We start from the raw sequence: 12423 nt of genomic DNA on the forward strand, positions 1-12423 counted from the left end.
ACTCAATCGAGGAACAGAGGTAGAACCGAAGCAGCAGTTGTCAAGTTTTCTTATTCCCCAGGAAAATCTCTTAGGGTGTCCATGACTGCAATCGTAACGCAGACATACGAACTACACTGAACCCCCAGGTTTGGAGACGAGACCCAGGGATCTACTTTCATTGGTTGCTGACAGTCGTCCCAGCATTGGTCACCTTAGGGCCCAGTGTACTGAAGATGCACAATTGTGTCCTTCCAGATACAATTGAGACCCTGTATCAACCGGGGTCCACGAGCTCTGCCATGGATTCCACATCGAGCATCTGTCAGGAAGCCGCTACCTTCGGAATCTAGAGTTTTATAAGCTAGGTTCACCCAAGACAACCAACCCTGGGGCTCATTTCTTATAAACCAGAAGTGAAGTGTGTTCAGTGCTTGGAAAACGTCAGAAGTAGATTCGAGGAGCTGGGTCAGGGCGTATTTCCTCTTTAATAGAAATGCTGTCCCGTGACATCTTCACACTCCTTCCTGCCTGAAGTATAGGAAATGGCTGACAGATCCTTCGAGGGGCAGTAGGGAGAGGATGGGAGTCAGCAAACTCTCCTTAGCCCAGAGGGACCAGTCTGCCTCTCATTGCCTCCAGTTCCTGCAGAGGCCGGTGACGTACCACAGAGTGTCCACATTGGTCCCGTAGTTACAGGCTAAGTGCCTCTTCCCTCTAGGCTGCGGTGTCCATGACAAGGCCCCTTCTTTGACATATAGAGCACTGCCTTTCCTGGTCCGTTTGCTTGTGAGGAACTAAGACCAAGCCTCTACTTCCCAGACTCCAGAAAGATCCTGCTCCTTGTGACGTAAACCACAGTCTCCAGCCCTGTCAGGAAAGTTGGCCCTTTTCACAGCCCAAGGTCAGCCCAGCCCAGGGTACAGCTTAAGATTTAATGGCCACAAAATCCCATTCCAGAATTGGAAAATAAAATGTTCAGAGACAAGTGTGTAGGAGAAGCACTGGAAAACTATTTCTTTTCCAGAAAATAGAACAGCAAGAAGGGTCAAGCAAGACACCCCCCCCCGACTCCACCCCCAGACTCCGCTGCTCAGGTCAAGAGTGGAAGGAAGGATTTTGAATAGAGATGAAGTCAGAGAGTGGCAGCTCCTGGTCCCCTTAACGAAAGCCCTTTTGCCTCCTATGGCTCTGTCCACACTCCCTGTCTGTCTGTCCACTCTGCTTGCTCTGTCCTAACTCTCCTTCATCTTTCCAGATGCAAGACGCTATGGGCTATGAGTTGCCCTGGGTGTATTTTGTCAGTCTGGTCATCTTTGGATCCTTTTTCGTTCTAAATCTGGTTCTCGGTGTTTTGAGCGGGTAAGCTGACCACCTCCGTGTCTTCTTTACAACGCAGCCGAGCAAGGTCCCAGGTTCCACTGCGTTCAATGCAGAATCCTCAGAGACAGGACCCTAACAGGCCCAGGAAAACGGGGGAAAAAATCTCCATACAAGAACAGATTCTGACCATTGGCTGCACAGACGTTTAGCCTCTGAGTTGCACCTTGAGGATCCCGGGTCCCACGCTGCTCAGCTCAGCGCTGGGGAGCCGGTGGCTGGCGCTCGACCGTGCTCGGTTGCTGTGTGTGCCTGACTAACTATCATTCCATTCTTCCAGGTCAATGATGCCGTAGGAAGGGACTGGCCCTGGATCTATTTTGTAACACTAATCATCATAGGGTCATTTTTTGTACTTAACTTGGTTCTCGGTGTTCTTAGCGGGTAAGCAGGACCAAGGAAATGGTCTTGATTTTTCCATTAATTTTTATTTTATTCTCTCTTGCTCTTCCTGGCACTGTTCTATTTCTGGCTCTGATGAACCTGGGATCAAGGGTCATTCAGGAGCCTTGAAGTGAAAGTCTTTGGCCTGACTGTGAGGAGGGTCGGATGGAGGGGGTTAACCCATCAGAGACACCCGGTTCCACCCCTAGCTCACCACACACACCAAGACCCTCCCAGCCCCCAGGTCTTGGGCAGGCTGCTTCCCCTTGGGCTGTACTCACTCAGCTAAGGAACAGTGCAGAAAGAGCCTTGGGTGGGAATAGCTTCACAGAAGGAATCTGAAAGAAGGTTCGTGTGCACACACAACACTCGCAGTGCCCTTGGAAATAAACGCTGGCCGGAGCTCATGGGCTGGCTAGAATATGCAGGCGAATGCAGGCTTTAAATCACCTATATTGAGTAAACGGGCTAGAGAAGGAAGAGTTTGGTTTAAAATAGGAAATGGTAGGATAGCTCAGTGGTAAGGCTATGTTCTATCCCAGTTTTGTCAAAAACCAAAGAAAGACAAAACTCCATGACCATATATGTGTGTGCACACCTACATATATGCACAAACAAATACAGACTAATTCTCATCTCAAGGACAACAGCCCATCACTGATACTTACTTTTCTGAATGCCAAGGGCACATAACTATTTAAAGCCACAGGTTATTATGAGGTTAGCGATGAGGCATAATTCATTTTCCTTCAAATTTATCTAGATGGCCACAAATGCAAACCTACCTGTTTTCAGCCCTTGCTCAAACACAATTTGAAGTAAAAGAATGACTCATGGCCAGGGCATCGAGACCCCATGGATGGATGGCTACCTTCTCACCAGAGAGACCTGGGGTGTCTCGTCAGCCACCCATCTTTCACCAGCTCATGCCAGCCATGCCAAGGCCTGACACCTAAATACTCCTGGTGACCCTTTGACCCCCTATAGGGGATTCGCCTACTGACTTCGGTATAGAGGGAGGTGGGGGATCTGTTTCTGCTCTGCTTGGATGGGCCAACTGTTTTCCTGGGCACCTATGGATTTCCTGCTTGGGGGGGGGCATTCCAAGAGGAAGGAAAGAAGCTGCTTTCAGTGCAGACTGGGTAGTGTTCTGCCTCCTGCCATGGTCAGGGCATGCAGTTCAGTCTGCCACAGAGCGAAGAAAGGAGCCCTCTCCTACTTTTATCACTCCCATGGCCCTGAAAGCCATCTCGCCTTTTGCAAAGGTGAGACCACATAGGAGAGCAGGAGCTGGAGTCACATATAAGCTCCTGTTAGCTGCCTGGAGGATGCAGGGGGTGGGTGGGTTGTTTTTATCTTCCAACACAAGAAAATGATCCACTGCTTATGCATGAATCTCACTGACAGCGTTGGAAACGAATCAAACTCATTATCCCCTTTCAAGACAGAAATGTGGCTATCTTAGCTCTGTGTTTGCTGGATGAACACTCTCTGGCAACATCATCTTTGTAAATCTTTGTTTTCCATGTCAAAAAGTGAAGCTAGCACCAAGTAGCAGGTGGCCGTCACTGTAGAACGAACAGGACTGTCCATGTAGAGTATCAGGCACAGGAAGAGTGTACAGTCAGCGCCGACTGCAGCCACTGTTTTGACTTTTAAAGATGAGTAACTTGAGCCAACATGTCACTTTTCTGGCAATCAGCAGACTTAGGCCTGAAGGCTTGGTTGGGATCCTGTTTTCTTATCACTGCCTGCTAGATCTGCATTGAATAAGTCTGGTTGTAGTGTAGCGCAGAGCTCCACACCAATGTATCTCGAACTTAAATCCCATTTTCTCCCCTCAGAGGTTAGGAACCAAATCTTAGCACGTAAAATCCCTCTAGGGATCCCCTGTGGAGAATGAGATCTAGACCCCAAAAGCTCCATTTTCACCCTTCAGCCATTGCTGCCCTCATCTCCCAGATGCATGGCCAACCTGCTGGTGCCAAGCCAGAGATGTCAACAGAGCAGCTGCGGATGCTGGCGAAAGACCATTGTGAAGTTGCACCTTGGTCTCATGTAGATCAAATGTTTACATAGATGCACATAATCCAATGTATTGATGCTTAATGGCTTTCAGAGCATTTCATTGACGTGGGATGGGACTATAAAGGCTCTTCAGCCTCTGCACCTGTGAGCCAGAGTTTGGTGGGTCTGTTCTGGGGCCTTCTAACACCTGAGCATCCCCAAAGTTACAGCATGGGTCTGACGGCGCCAGGAACATTGATGGACCCTTTGCTCAGCCAGACAGGTGTCTGTAAGCAGTTGCCCACCCCTTCTGGCTTTTGTCATGGGCCAGTGACTGAATTCCTTGCCTCTGGTTGACCATACTGGTGATGGTTTGAAGTTGACATCTTGATTAATCAGGACAATAATGTAATAGTTAACCTCAAATATTCAGGGGGAAAGCCCACTCATTCATCAGCTAGACTCCAGTTAGTCCAACCTTCCAGAATATCAAGGGAGTCTTAGAGCCCATGAGAGCCCTATCCCAAGGATTGCACAGTCTCCCCATACTGTGTCAAGGCCTGTGCTCTGCATCGCTCACCTTAGTTCGTTTATCCTTCGTGACAGCTTCACGAGCTAGAAGCGACTCATGTTTCTATTTCACTGAGGAAAAGACTGAGGTGTAAATGAGGAAGCTGTATCCATTCTAAGTTTAGAGGATAGGAGGGCCGGGCCAGAATATCTTCAAACCACAGACTTCCGGTAACTTCCACAGAACACCTGCCCGAGAGAGTTACAGGAGAAAGGGGTGTGGGGGGAGATCAGACACTACAACGGTGGGAGGGATGAAGGAGAGGTATAGTAGATGCAGTTTACAAGTTTCTGGACACAGCCAGGAACAGGAAAGCCTGGGAAATGCTGCCGGGCTGGCCCAGCGGGAGGACTCACTCAAACTCAGCAAAGCTTAATGGGCCCAGAGAGCAGAGGCACTTCAGCAGCAGCTGGGAAGTATTCTGTGACTGGAGAGGTGGGGTGTGAACCCGGCATCCATCCATTAAAAATAACACTCCCATAGCTCCATAAAGTAACTCGTCCTCGCAAAGTGTGTCCTTTTGTCAGTGAGGAGAGGCTGAAGTGTGCCTGCTGTGTTCTGCTCAGAGCAGGGATGGCATGCCATCGAGTTTCTACTGTAAATGTAGAAACGCTCAGATTTTGGTTACCTGAGGGTTCTGCATCCTTTATCTGTAACCCTCACATATCCAGAATGCCTTGGTTCTGGCGAGGCCACATAGAACATAACTGTGTGAAGGACGCACAGCTCTTGGACCCTTCAAAACTCTCCCATGTTATGTAATGACCCCCATACCCACCCTATGCAAGGCACAAGTCTGGCATCAGTATAGGTAACAATTGGACTAGAATTACTTTCTCCTCTGGAAATTCCAGTCTCCAAACTATTAGAATCCAGACAGTGACTGTGAGACTTTTGAAATTGCATTTGAAGATGAGGGTGGGCGGGGGAGTGGAAGGATGGACTCTATCTGGGCCTAGAATCTCTTAGCTGGGAAACTGCCTCCTTTCTCACATCAGGAGGCAGGCCTGGCTCTTGCCTGAAAAAGAAGAGTCCCTGGTATGTGGGAGAGTCGCAGCCTGAGAGTAAAACTGGACCGCAGTGGATGCACTGTTAAGACAGAACATCCAGACTGAGGAGCCCCCCACATGCTATGGTGGGAGCAGAAGAGGTGACCACACAGAGTCGATCCTCATCCTTCAGTGACTGCACTCTGTCAAGTCACGTTGGGCAATGCATGGGTGAATACCGATCACTGAGGCAGAGTACAGCATTAGACTCTTGCCATAACTATCTGGTCACATTTGGCAGCTATTAAAGCATAGCCCTATGCGTGTTTCTTATTTAGTAACCATCACCCCCGTGTTAACATTAGACTCACAGCCACCAGCACACTGTAACGCATGCCTGTGCTGGCTTGATCTAACACCCATTTTCTCTGTAAGACGCTGCATAGCCGTTTACGCCTTAGAGCTATGCTCGCGGCCATGTAAACAGTGAAATCGCTAATCAATAGCCCAAAAATATAACAATAAAAAATGCCAGTAAATAGACATTTGCCATGTTATGAGAACTGTGCTAAGGAAAACGTCTCACCTTGTCTGACCTTAGCAAGAAGCACGTGACATGTTTTTGTTTTGCCATTACATGCATATTCATCCATGAGTATAAGAATGCCATGAATGTTGATTTGGGGGGTTGCAGACAAATTTTAGCAATAGCAGAGTTATTAGTTACCTCTTCAATATTGATCTTCAAAGTGCCTACTATTCCATGGTTAGAGTGATTAGTTCTCCCCCCGCCCCCACCAACATCCTGTTGCCTGCTTTACATAATGAGCACTGACCACCCCTCCTCCCATATTTTATCGAGGCCATTTTGCTAGTGACAGATCCTGCCTTGTGACAAATCCCACAGTAGTGACTGACTGTCTTGCTGGCTCTGGCCTCTGGGCTGGGCATAGCCTATCAGGCTGGAGTTTCATGTATTCATTAACTCAGTCTCCAGGACAGGCATCCAGGAGAGCAAAGAGAACCAGGGGCTCTCACCCAGTGTTTCACCAACACGTGCAGCCTGGAGTTCCGTGCAGCATGTGTGGCTGAGTCCCTGCCCGTGGTACCATCGAAACACCATCTTGCCTTGCTCATGTCCCTTTTTAACCCCTCCCGCCAGAGCATCTCCTTCCTCTACAGGAGCAAAAGCAGGCAAGTCCCATAGAAGCATGTAGGCTTCCCTTCTCCTTCATTCCCTGTGACCGTTGAGATTCCCCAATGGGTTTGCAGGCGTGGACAGCGAGCTTCCCCTCCTAACTGCAGCCGAGTCCAGGCCTGTTCTTGAAGCTCTGTAAGAAGGATGGTGGGTGTCTTATAACCAGAGCTTGAACTCTGAGAAATTATCCAGAAGAGCTAAAGGACTCTCTTAGCAACTTTATGCCTTTGAAACTCACTCAAACCCACTCCAGAGGAAAGGGGCAAAAAAGCTTGTGGGTGTAGGTAGAAAGATTGCAGGAGACATTCCTCCGGGTACATTTTATGGAGTTTATTTGCATAGGGAGAGAGGGTGCACTATGAATCTATTGTCTCTAGAGAGTAAGGTCACAGCGGGGGAGGCTTCACCCTATGTCAGGTAAGGAGATAAGGCAAACGGGACTGGCAGCTCCCCATGTCCACCCCATTAACAAAAGCAGGATGGGCAAAGCCAAGGCAGTTCCCACCTTCGCTGTGATCTGTCAATCCAGAGCCTCTTCCCTGGCATCCAACTTCCTGGGAAGGAAATAAAAGTACCCACTGGCTGGCAGGAAGCCCACAAAATAGCAAGTTCAATCCGATTATAATTGGATTCAATCAGATTTGAGAAGAAAATTCAATCCAAAACAGAGCATCGTTAAAGAGGTAGTTGAAGAAGACTCATTAACTTGAGAGCCCCCAGTTCTCGAAATTAAAACATTCCCTAGGCTCCTCCCAGGTCTCAGCCCCATCTCACCACAATGGTGATTGCTAAATCCTGAGCCCTGCCAAACTCCATAGGCAAAATGCAAAGACTAGGCAGGTGGTACCTGGTGACAGAGCCTCCCATATATGACACTGGGCTTAACTGAGCCTTCTGTCTCTGGCAGTTTTGCTGGTGACATGATGCCCTCCAAGGTGCCTTTCCCCTACAGTACTGCACTTGTGCGTGAAGCTCTGCTGAGTGGGTTTCCACAGCCTGTTGTCCTGAATTAAGTTCTAACTGAGAAGAAACCCAGGAGCCATGGCCCAGGGATTAGTCAAGACAGCAGAGAATTCACATGCGCACCCTACCCATCTATCTCACCCCATCTTACTACCAACGACCCCATTTTTGAAAGGTCAAACAGACAAAACCAAGCAAATCAAATTCTCTTGCCACCCAGAAGAAGGGGTTGGTTTCCGCCAAGGCAGAGAAGGAAACTTCCTCCGTTTCCTTCTTCCAGAAGTCCGTAAAACCCGCAATGTCTGCTGATTATCTCTTTAAACCGCCATGTTAACTTTGACATCATCGTCATTTTTACATAGTTTTCTATCCTGAGTAGGCAGGCAAAAGGCAGGCCCCAGGGCATTTTCTTGTGTTTGGAATCCTTACGGGAAATCTGTGTGGGTTGAGCTCCCTCCAGGCACGCTAAGAATGGTAGGAGCTGAGAACAGAGACTGAGGAGCTCAAACCTCCTGGGCCCCTAGACAGTGGAAGGTACTAGCAAATGCTTACCTCCTTTGCTGGGGAAATGCCCTGGTCAATCACATTGGTGGGTTTTCATGGTGTAACTATTCCAAACTTGGCTGTTAACGAACTATCAAGGAGACGTCACTGAAGCCAAAGTTGAGACCCAATAAAAATTAAGTGTGCTCTCTCATCATTGGGTCTGAATTAATCTGTGTCATTTGAAGACAATTTGTCATTTCTTTTAAAAGGTGTCGCCTAATCCTGGGTGACACACGTTTCCTTGCTGTTGTAGAAGACCATTAGAGTGAATGGAAGGGGTTTTCCTCTCTTTGAAGAATAGCCGTTACTCACAGGCATAACCTATTATGCTCTGGAAAGTAAATAAACAGCCTTTATCCCCTTAGATTTTGCTGGCCTCTGTCAAGAGTATGCTTGTAGGGCTCCCCCTTCTTGAGGAAGTGAAGACAGAAGTGGGTTCTGGAGATAGCTCTCTGTAGAAAGGGGATGCTTTGGATGGGGTTCTCTACACAGAGCATTAATGCCTGCCTTGCCTTCCCTTCTCTCCATCTTCCCTCCCTGCTAACCCTTCTGTGCCGCCCTGTCCCCTCCCCCCACACCAGAGAGTTTTCCAAAGAGAGGGAGAAAGCCAAAGCTCGAGGAGACTTTCAGAAGCTTCGTGAGAAGCAGCAGCTAGAAGAAGATCTCAAAGGCTACCTGGACTGGATCACCCAGGCGGAAGACATAGACCCTGAGAATGAGGACGAGGGCATGGATGAAGACAAACCCCGAAATAGTGAGTGGCCATCTCCCCTCCGTCTGGGGTCTGGGATGGGTAGAGCGCAGAGCCAGGAGACGGTGTTTCACACCGACCTTCCTTCTGGATGATGGAGGAGCATTCTTCTCAATGGTGGCTGTCGTTTGCTGCTCTAAGAATTAGTCAGATGGGAAAGCACTGTAACTGCCACAGAAAGGCCCATATTCCATTTAGAGACTTTGCCCTGAAAACACAGTTGTCCCAGGTGAGTGAGGCACGCCTCTCCTGTGGGCTCTTAAGGAGAGGCCAAGCATCTGCTCCAGTTCCTTGGGATCAGTTTCCACAAGCCAGCTGCTTGGGAAGGTGTGTACCTGAGTAGGATCTTTCCCACACTGGCAGAGGTCTTCCAGGTCCCCCTTCCCCTCCCCGATTTCTCTTGGCGAATAGAGTCAACATTTCTCATGGAGTAGGTAACTTAACTTATCACCTGAGACAGTGCTTCTGGGAACGTCGTAGGAAATGCAGCAGAATTCCACTGAATCCATTTAGATTATAGACACAGAGCCAAGTCCCTTCCTCTGAGTTTTCTCCTGGCAGATTGCCAGAAAGCACACCGCCAGGATACAAATGGGAACAGCAGGTGACCGTGAATGTTTAAGATAGCAAGTCACAGAAAGTCAAACCTCATTCTGATCGTCCCAGTAGTTTTCAAAGTGGGATCCCTGGACCAGGAGTGGTAGCTCAGACTTGGTAGAAATGCAAACGCTTGGGCCTAACCCCCGCCTTAGGATCCCTAGGGTGAGTTGGCCAGAGACTGTGATGCATGAGAGTCTCAGAACCTTTGGGTTGGCTCTAATGCTCCTCGTGTTTCCTGTGAGCCTGATCATTGTGGATCTAATTCTCTTCCCATTCTGTGCTCTGCATTTGTCTTGCATTTTACTTGTTTGAAGAGTTGCTGTTCTGTCCTTTCAAGCAGCCTGATTTCAAGACAAATCTTGAATATTGGGCACAAAGAGCATGGAGCCGTGTGGGTGAGGGTAACAGGACAGAATCTGCCTCTAAGTAGAGAGGGACTCAGGGAGAGAGTCTACCAGCAAGAGAAGAGCAGGTGGAGGAAGAAGACAGCCAAAGGTGATGGCAGACTCTACTCTCTTGCTCCAAAGATTGGTGCAATAAATCTATCAACTATTCCATTCTGGACAGCTCTGCTCAAGATACAAAGACAAAATTAAAACACATAAACAGCAAGGGACTGGTAACAGTGCGATTTAATAACCCAAGGAAGCCTTCATGCTCCGCTAAGCCATTTTGCAAGCTGGAAGATGGGGCTGTTGATAGATTATTACAATGAGCTATGATGCCACTGAGGGTTTTTCTGGGAAAACACATGGCAGCTTCTGTTGTATTATTGGTGGAACTGCATGATAACTGATTAGTTTGTGGGATTAGGTAGAATACTAAAAAGTTAGTTGGCCTGTGAGTCACAGAGTAGCTGATAGAGGGTTTGACGTCTTGGCTCAGGATTAATCATGATAAACATTTTGTCGGTATGTGTCGTGTAGAAATGGGCAATATTCACTGGTTGCTACACAGCCAGTTGCCATTCACCAAGACGCATGGCTGTACTGTTCCCTGTTAAATGGAGAGCTTCCAAAGAACACAGGCTTCTTCTCCATCTTGCCCATTGTATGAGTGAATTCCAAGGAGAGCTCCCAGCATGGCGTATACCTTGCTGTTGGAGCAGATTGCAGTAACAGGCTCAGTCAGTACCTGCTCACTGCCAAGGTTCGCTGAAGCCGAAACATGGATAGAGTTAGACTCCAGAGACGTCTCCTTCCCTCACGCTGCTTCGTTATGTCTGGAGGAACATTTGGAGATCGCTTCTCGTCCCTGGTCAGCCCTGACCTAGGAAGACGGGAGCGGGATTGTAGGCCTATATAAATGGAGATGTTCGAGGGACTTTCACGACAGGGTGGGGGTTGGGACAGAACACAGATCCAAAGAAGCAAGAAATGAAAAGTAAAGCAGTTACCTATGGCAAAAGGAAATGTGCAACTCGAGGGCAAAGGTGGAATGAGTTCATAGGATTCCCAATAAAAATGGAGTAACTGTGCTTTAACTATTGAATTCAAGGAAGGCCTTACAGACAGTAGACCTTTCATTCACTGTGCCTGTAGATAGACAAAGAGATGAGCTGGAGTCCATGTTTGTACACAGTTCACTATTTATATATAATTTACTTGCAGAAAAGGCAATTCTGTGGCTTGGAAACTGTATTCTCCTCTTTAGGACTTCTTCATTTGCCCTTTGAAACTCAGCAAGAGGAGACATGCTTGTGCTTAGCTCGAGTCCTCTAGCTTTTGAAAAGATTAGTGTCTAACAATTGATTACACGATGCAATTTTTCCAGTTCTTTTCAGGTCAGAAACAAAGGTGTGTGTGTGTGTGTGTGTGTGTGTGTGTGTGTGTGTGTGTGTGTGTGTGTGTGTGTGTGTGTGTGCAAGCAACAGTGTGCATGTGTGCATGTGAGTGAAAGCGTGTGTGTATCCTGTGTGGATGTACACATGCACCTTTAAATGTACATGGAGGGCAGGTCAATCGCAGGACACGTCCACTGTCCCTAAGAACCTGTCCACCTTGTCTTTTTAAGACAGAGTCTTTTGCTAAGGCCTAGGGCTGCGTGACCGGGCTGGTTAGCCAGAAAGCTGTAAGGATCTGCCTACCTCCACTTCCTCACCACTGGGATTTCAAATGCAGTTCTTGCTGCGTAAGCACATTACCCACTGAGCTGATGCCCCAGCCAGCATCCCTTTCAGCACAGACCATGAGCCACTAGTGTGAGTCACTTGGAGGCAATGCTGGCTGCACTGTGGGGACAACTCAGTGACACATCATCCTGCAGTAGCTGAACAAACCTAAGTGGATCCATAAGTCAACTTTCCTAAGAAGAGACACAAAGCCATGGAGAGGGAGAAGAAGCAGAGGTTGGAAGATATCAGTGAGAAAGCATTAGTTGGGAGACTTTCCCTTAAAAAATTAGAGAAAATTAAGTAAACTCTGTATAAATAGTTAACTCTATAAACAGACTCTAGCTATTCTTACCAGCCATCCATCCAGCCATAAATGGAAGGTCTGCTCTCCCAAGTACTGTTGTTGGGACTGCTGAAATAACAAAGAACGAAGTTGTTAAAACTCCCTTGATAGAAGTTCTCTTGCAATGGGTGGGGTGGAGGATAGATTAAACAATATGCCAGAGTGATGCGTGTTGGGAGGTGGTGGTGGATGAGCTGGTCACACACGCTCTACTGAGACGGAGGCATCTAAATAAAGATGGGAAGGTAAAAGGGAAGTGCACAGCTCTCTGGGAAAGGATCCTTCCAGGAAGACAGAAGGGTGATGGAAAAGGAAGGAACACGACCGCTGAGAACAGAGAGGAGGCTATGCTCTCAGGGGCAGAGGTGAGGCAGGACACGTTGGAGAGGATGCCAAGGGAAGCAGGGAGAAGACCATGTGATTTGTTGGCATGAGAACCTGGATCTGAGCTGGAAGGAAGCCAAGCACACTGGAGTGTTTGGGAAGTGATGAGTCTGGCGAGCATTTGACAGGATCCCTGTGGCCACCCTACAGAATAGGATGGCGGCTGCCAGGGCAGCAGCTAATCGAGAGGGGACTCCCTGGAGATGATGGTGTCT

At 48.2% G+C, this 12423-nt stretch overlaps 1 protein-coding gene across 3 annotated transcripts in view; it reads left to right on the forward strand.

Moving 5' to 3' along the window:
- Cacna1c (calcium voltage-gated channel subunit alpha1 C) overlaps positions 1 to 12423 on the forward strand; it is a 608098-nt gene that overhangs the window by 459809 nt on the left and 135866 nt on the right. For all 3 annotated transcript variants that reach the window (XM_032905806.1, XM_032905803.1, XM_032905804.1), the window contains exons 8-9: positions 1238 to 1341; positions 8599 to 8771. In XM_032905806.1, coding sequence (XP_032761697.1) covers positions 1238 to 1341; positions 8599 to 8771 — 277 coding nt within the window. The remainder of the gene's footprint in view (positions 1 to 1237; positions 1342 to 8598; positions 8772 to 12423) is intronic.

The sequence above is a fragment of the Rattus rattus genome, chromosome 6, assembly GCF_011064425.1.
Source record: "Rattus rattus isolate New Zealand chromosome 6, Rrattus_CSIRO_v1, whole genome shotgun sequence".
Classification (NCBI taxonomy): domain Eukaryota; kingdom Metazoa; phylum Chordata; class Mammalia; order Rodentia; family Muridae; genus Rattus; species Rattus rattus.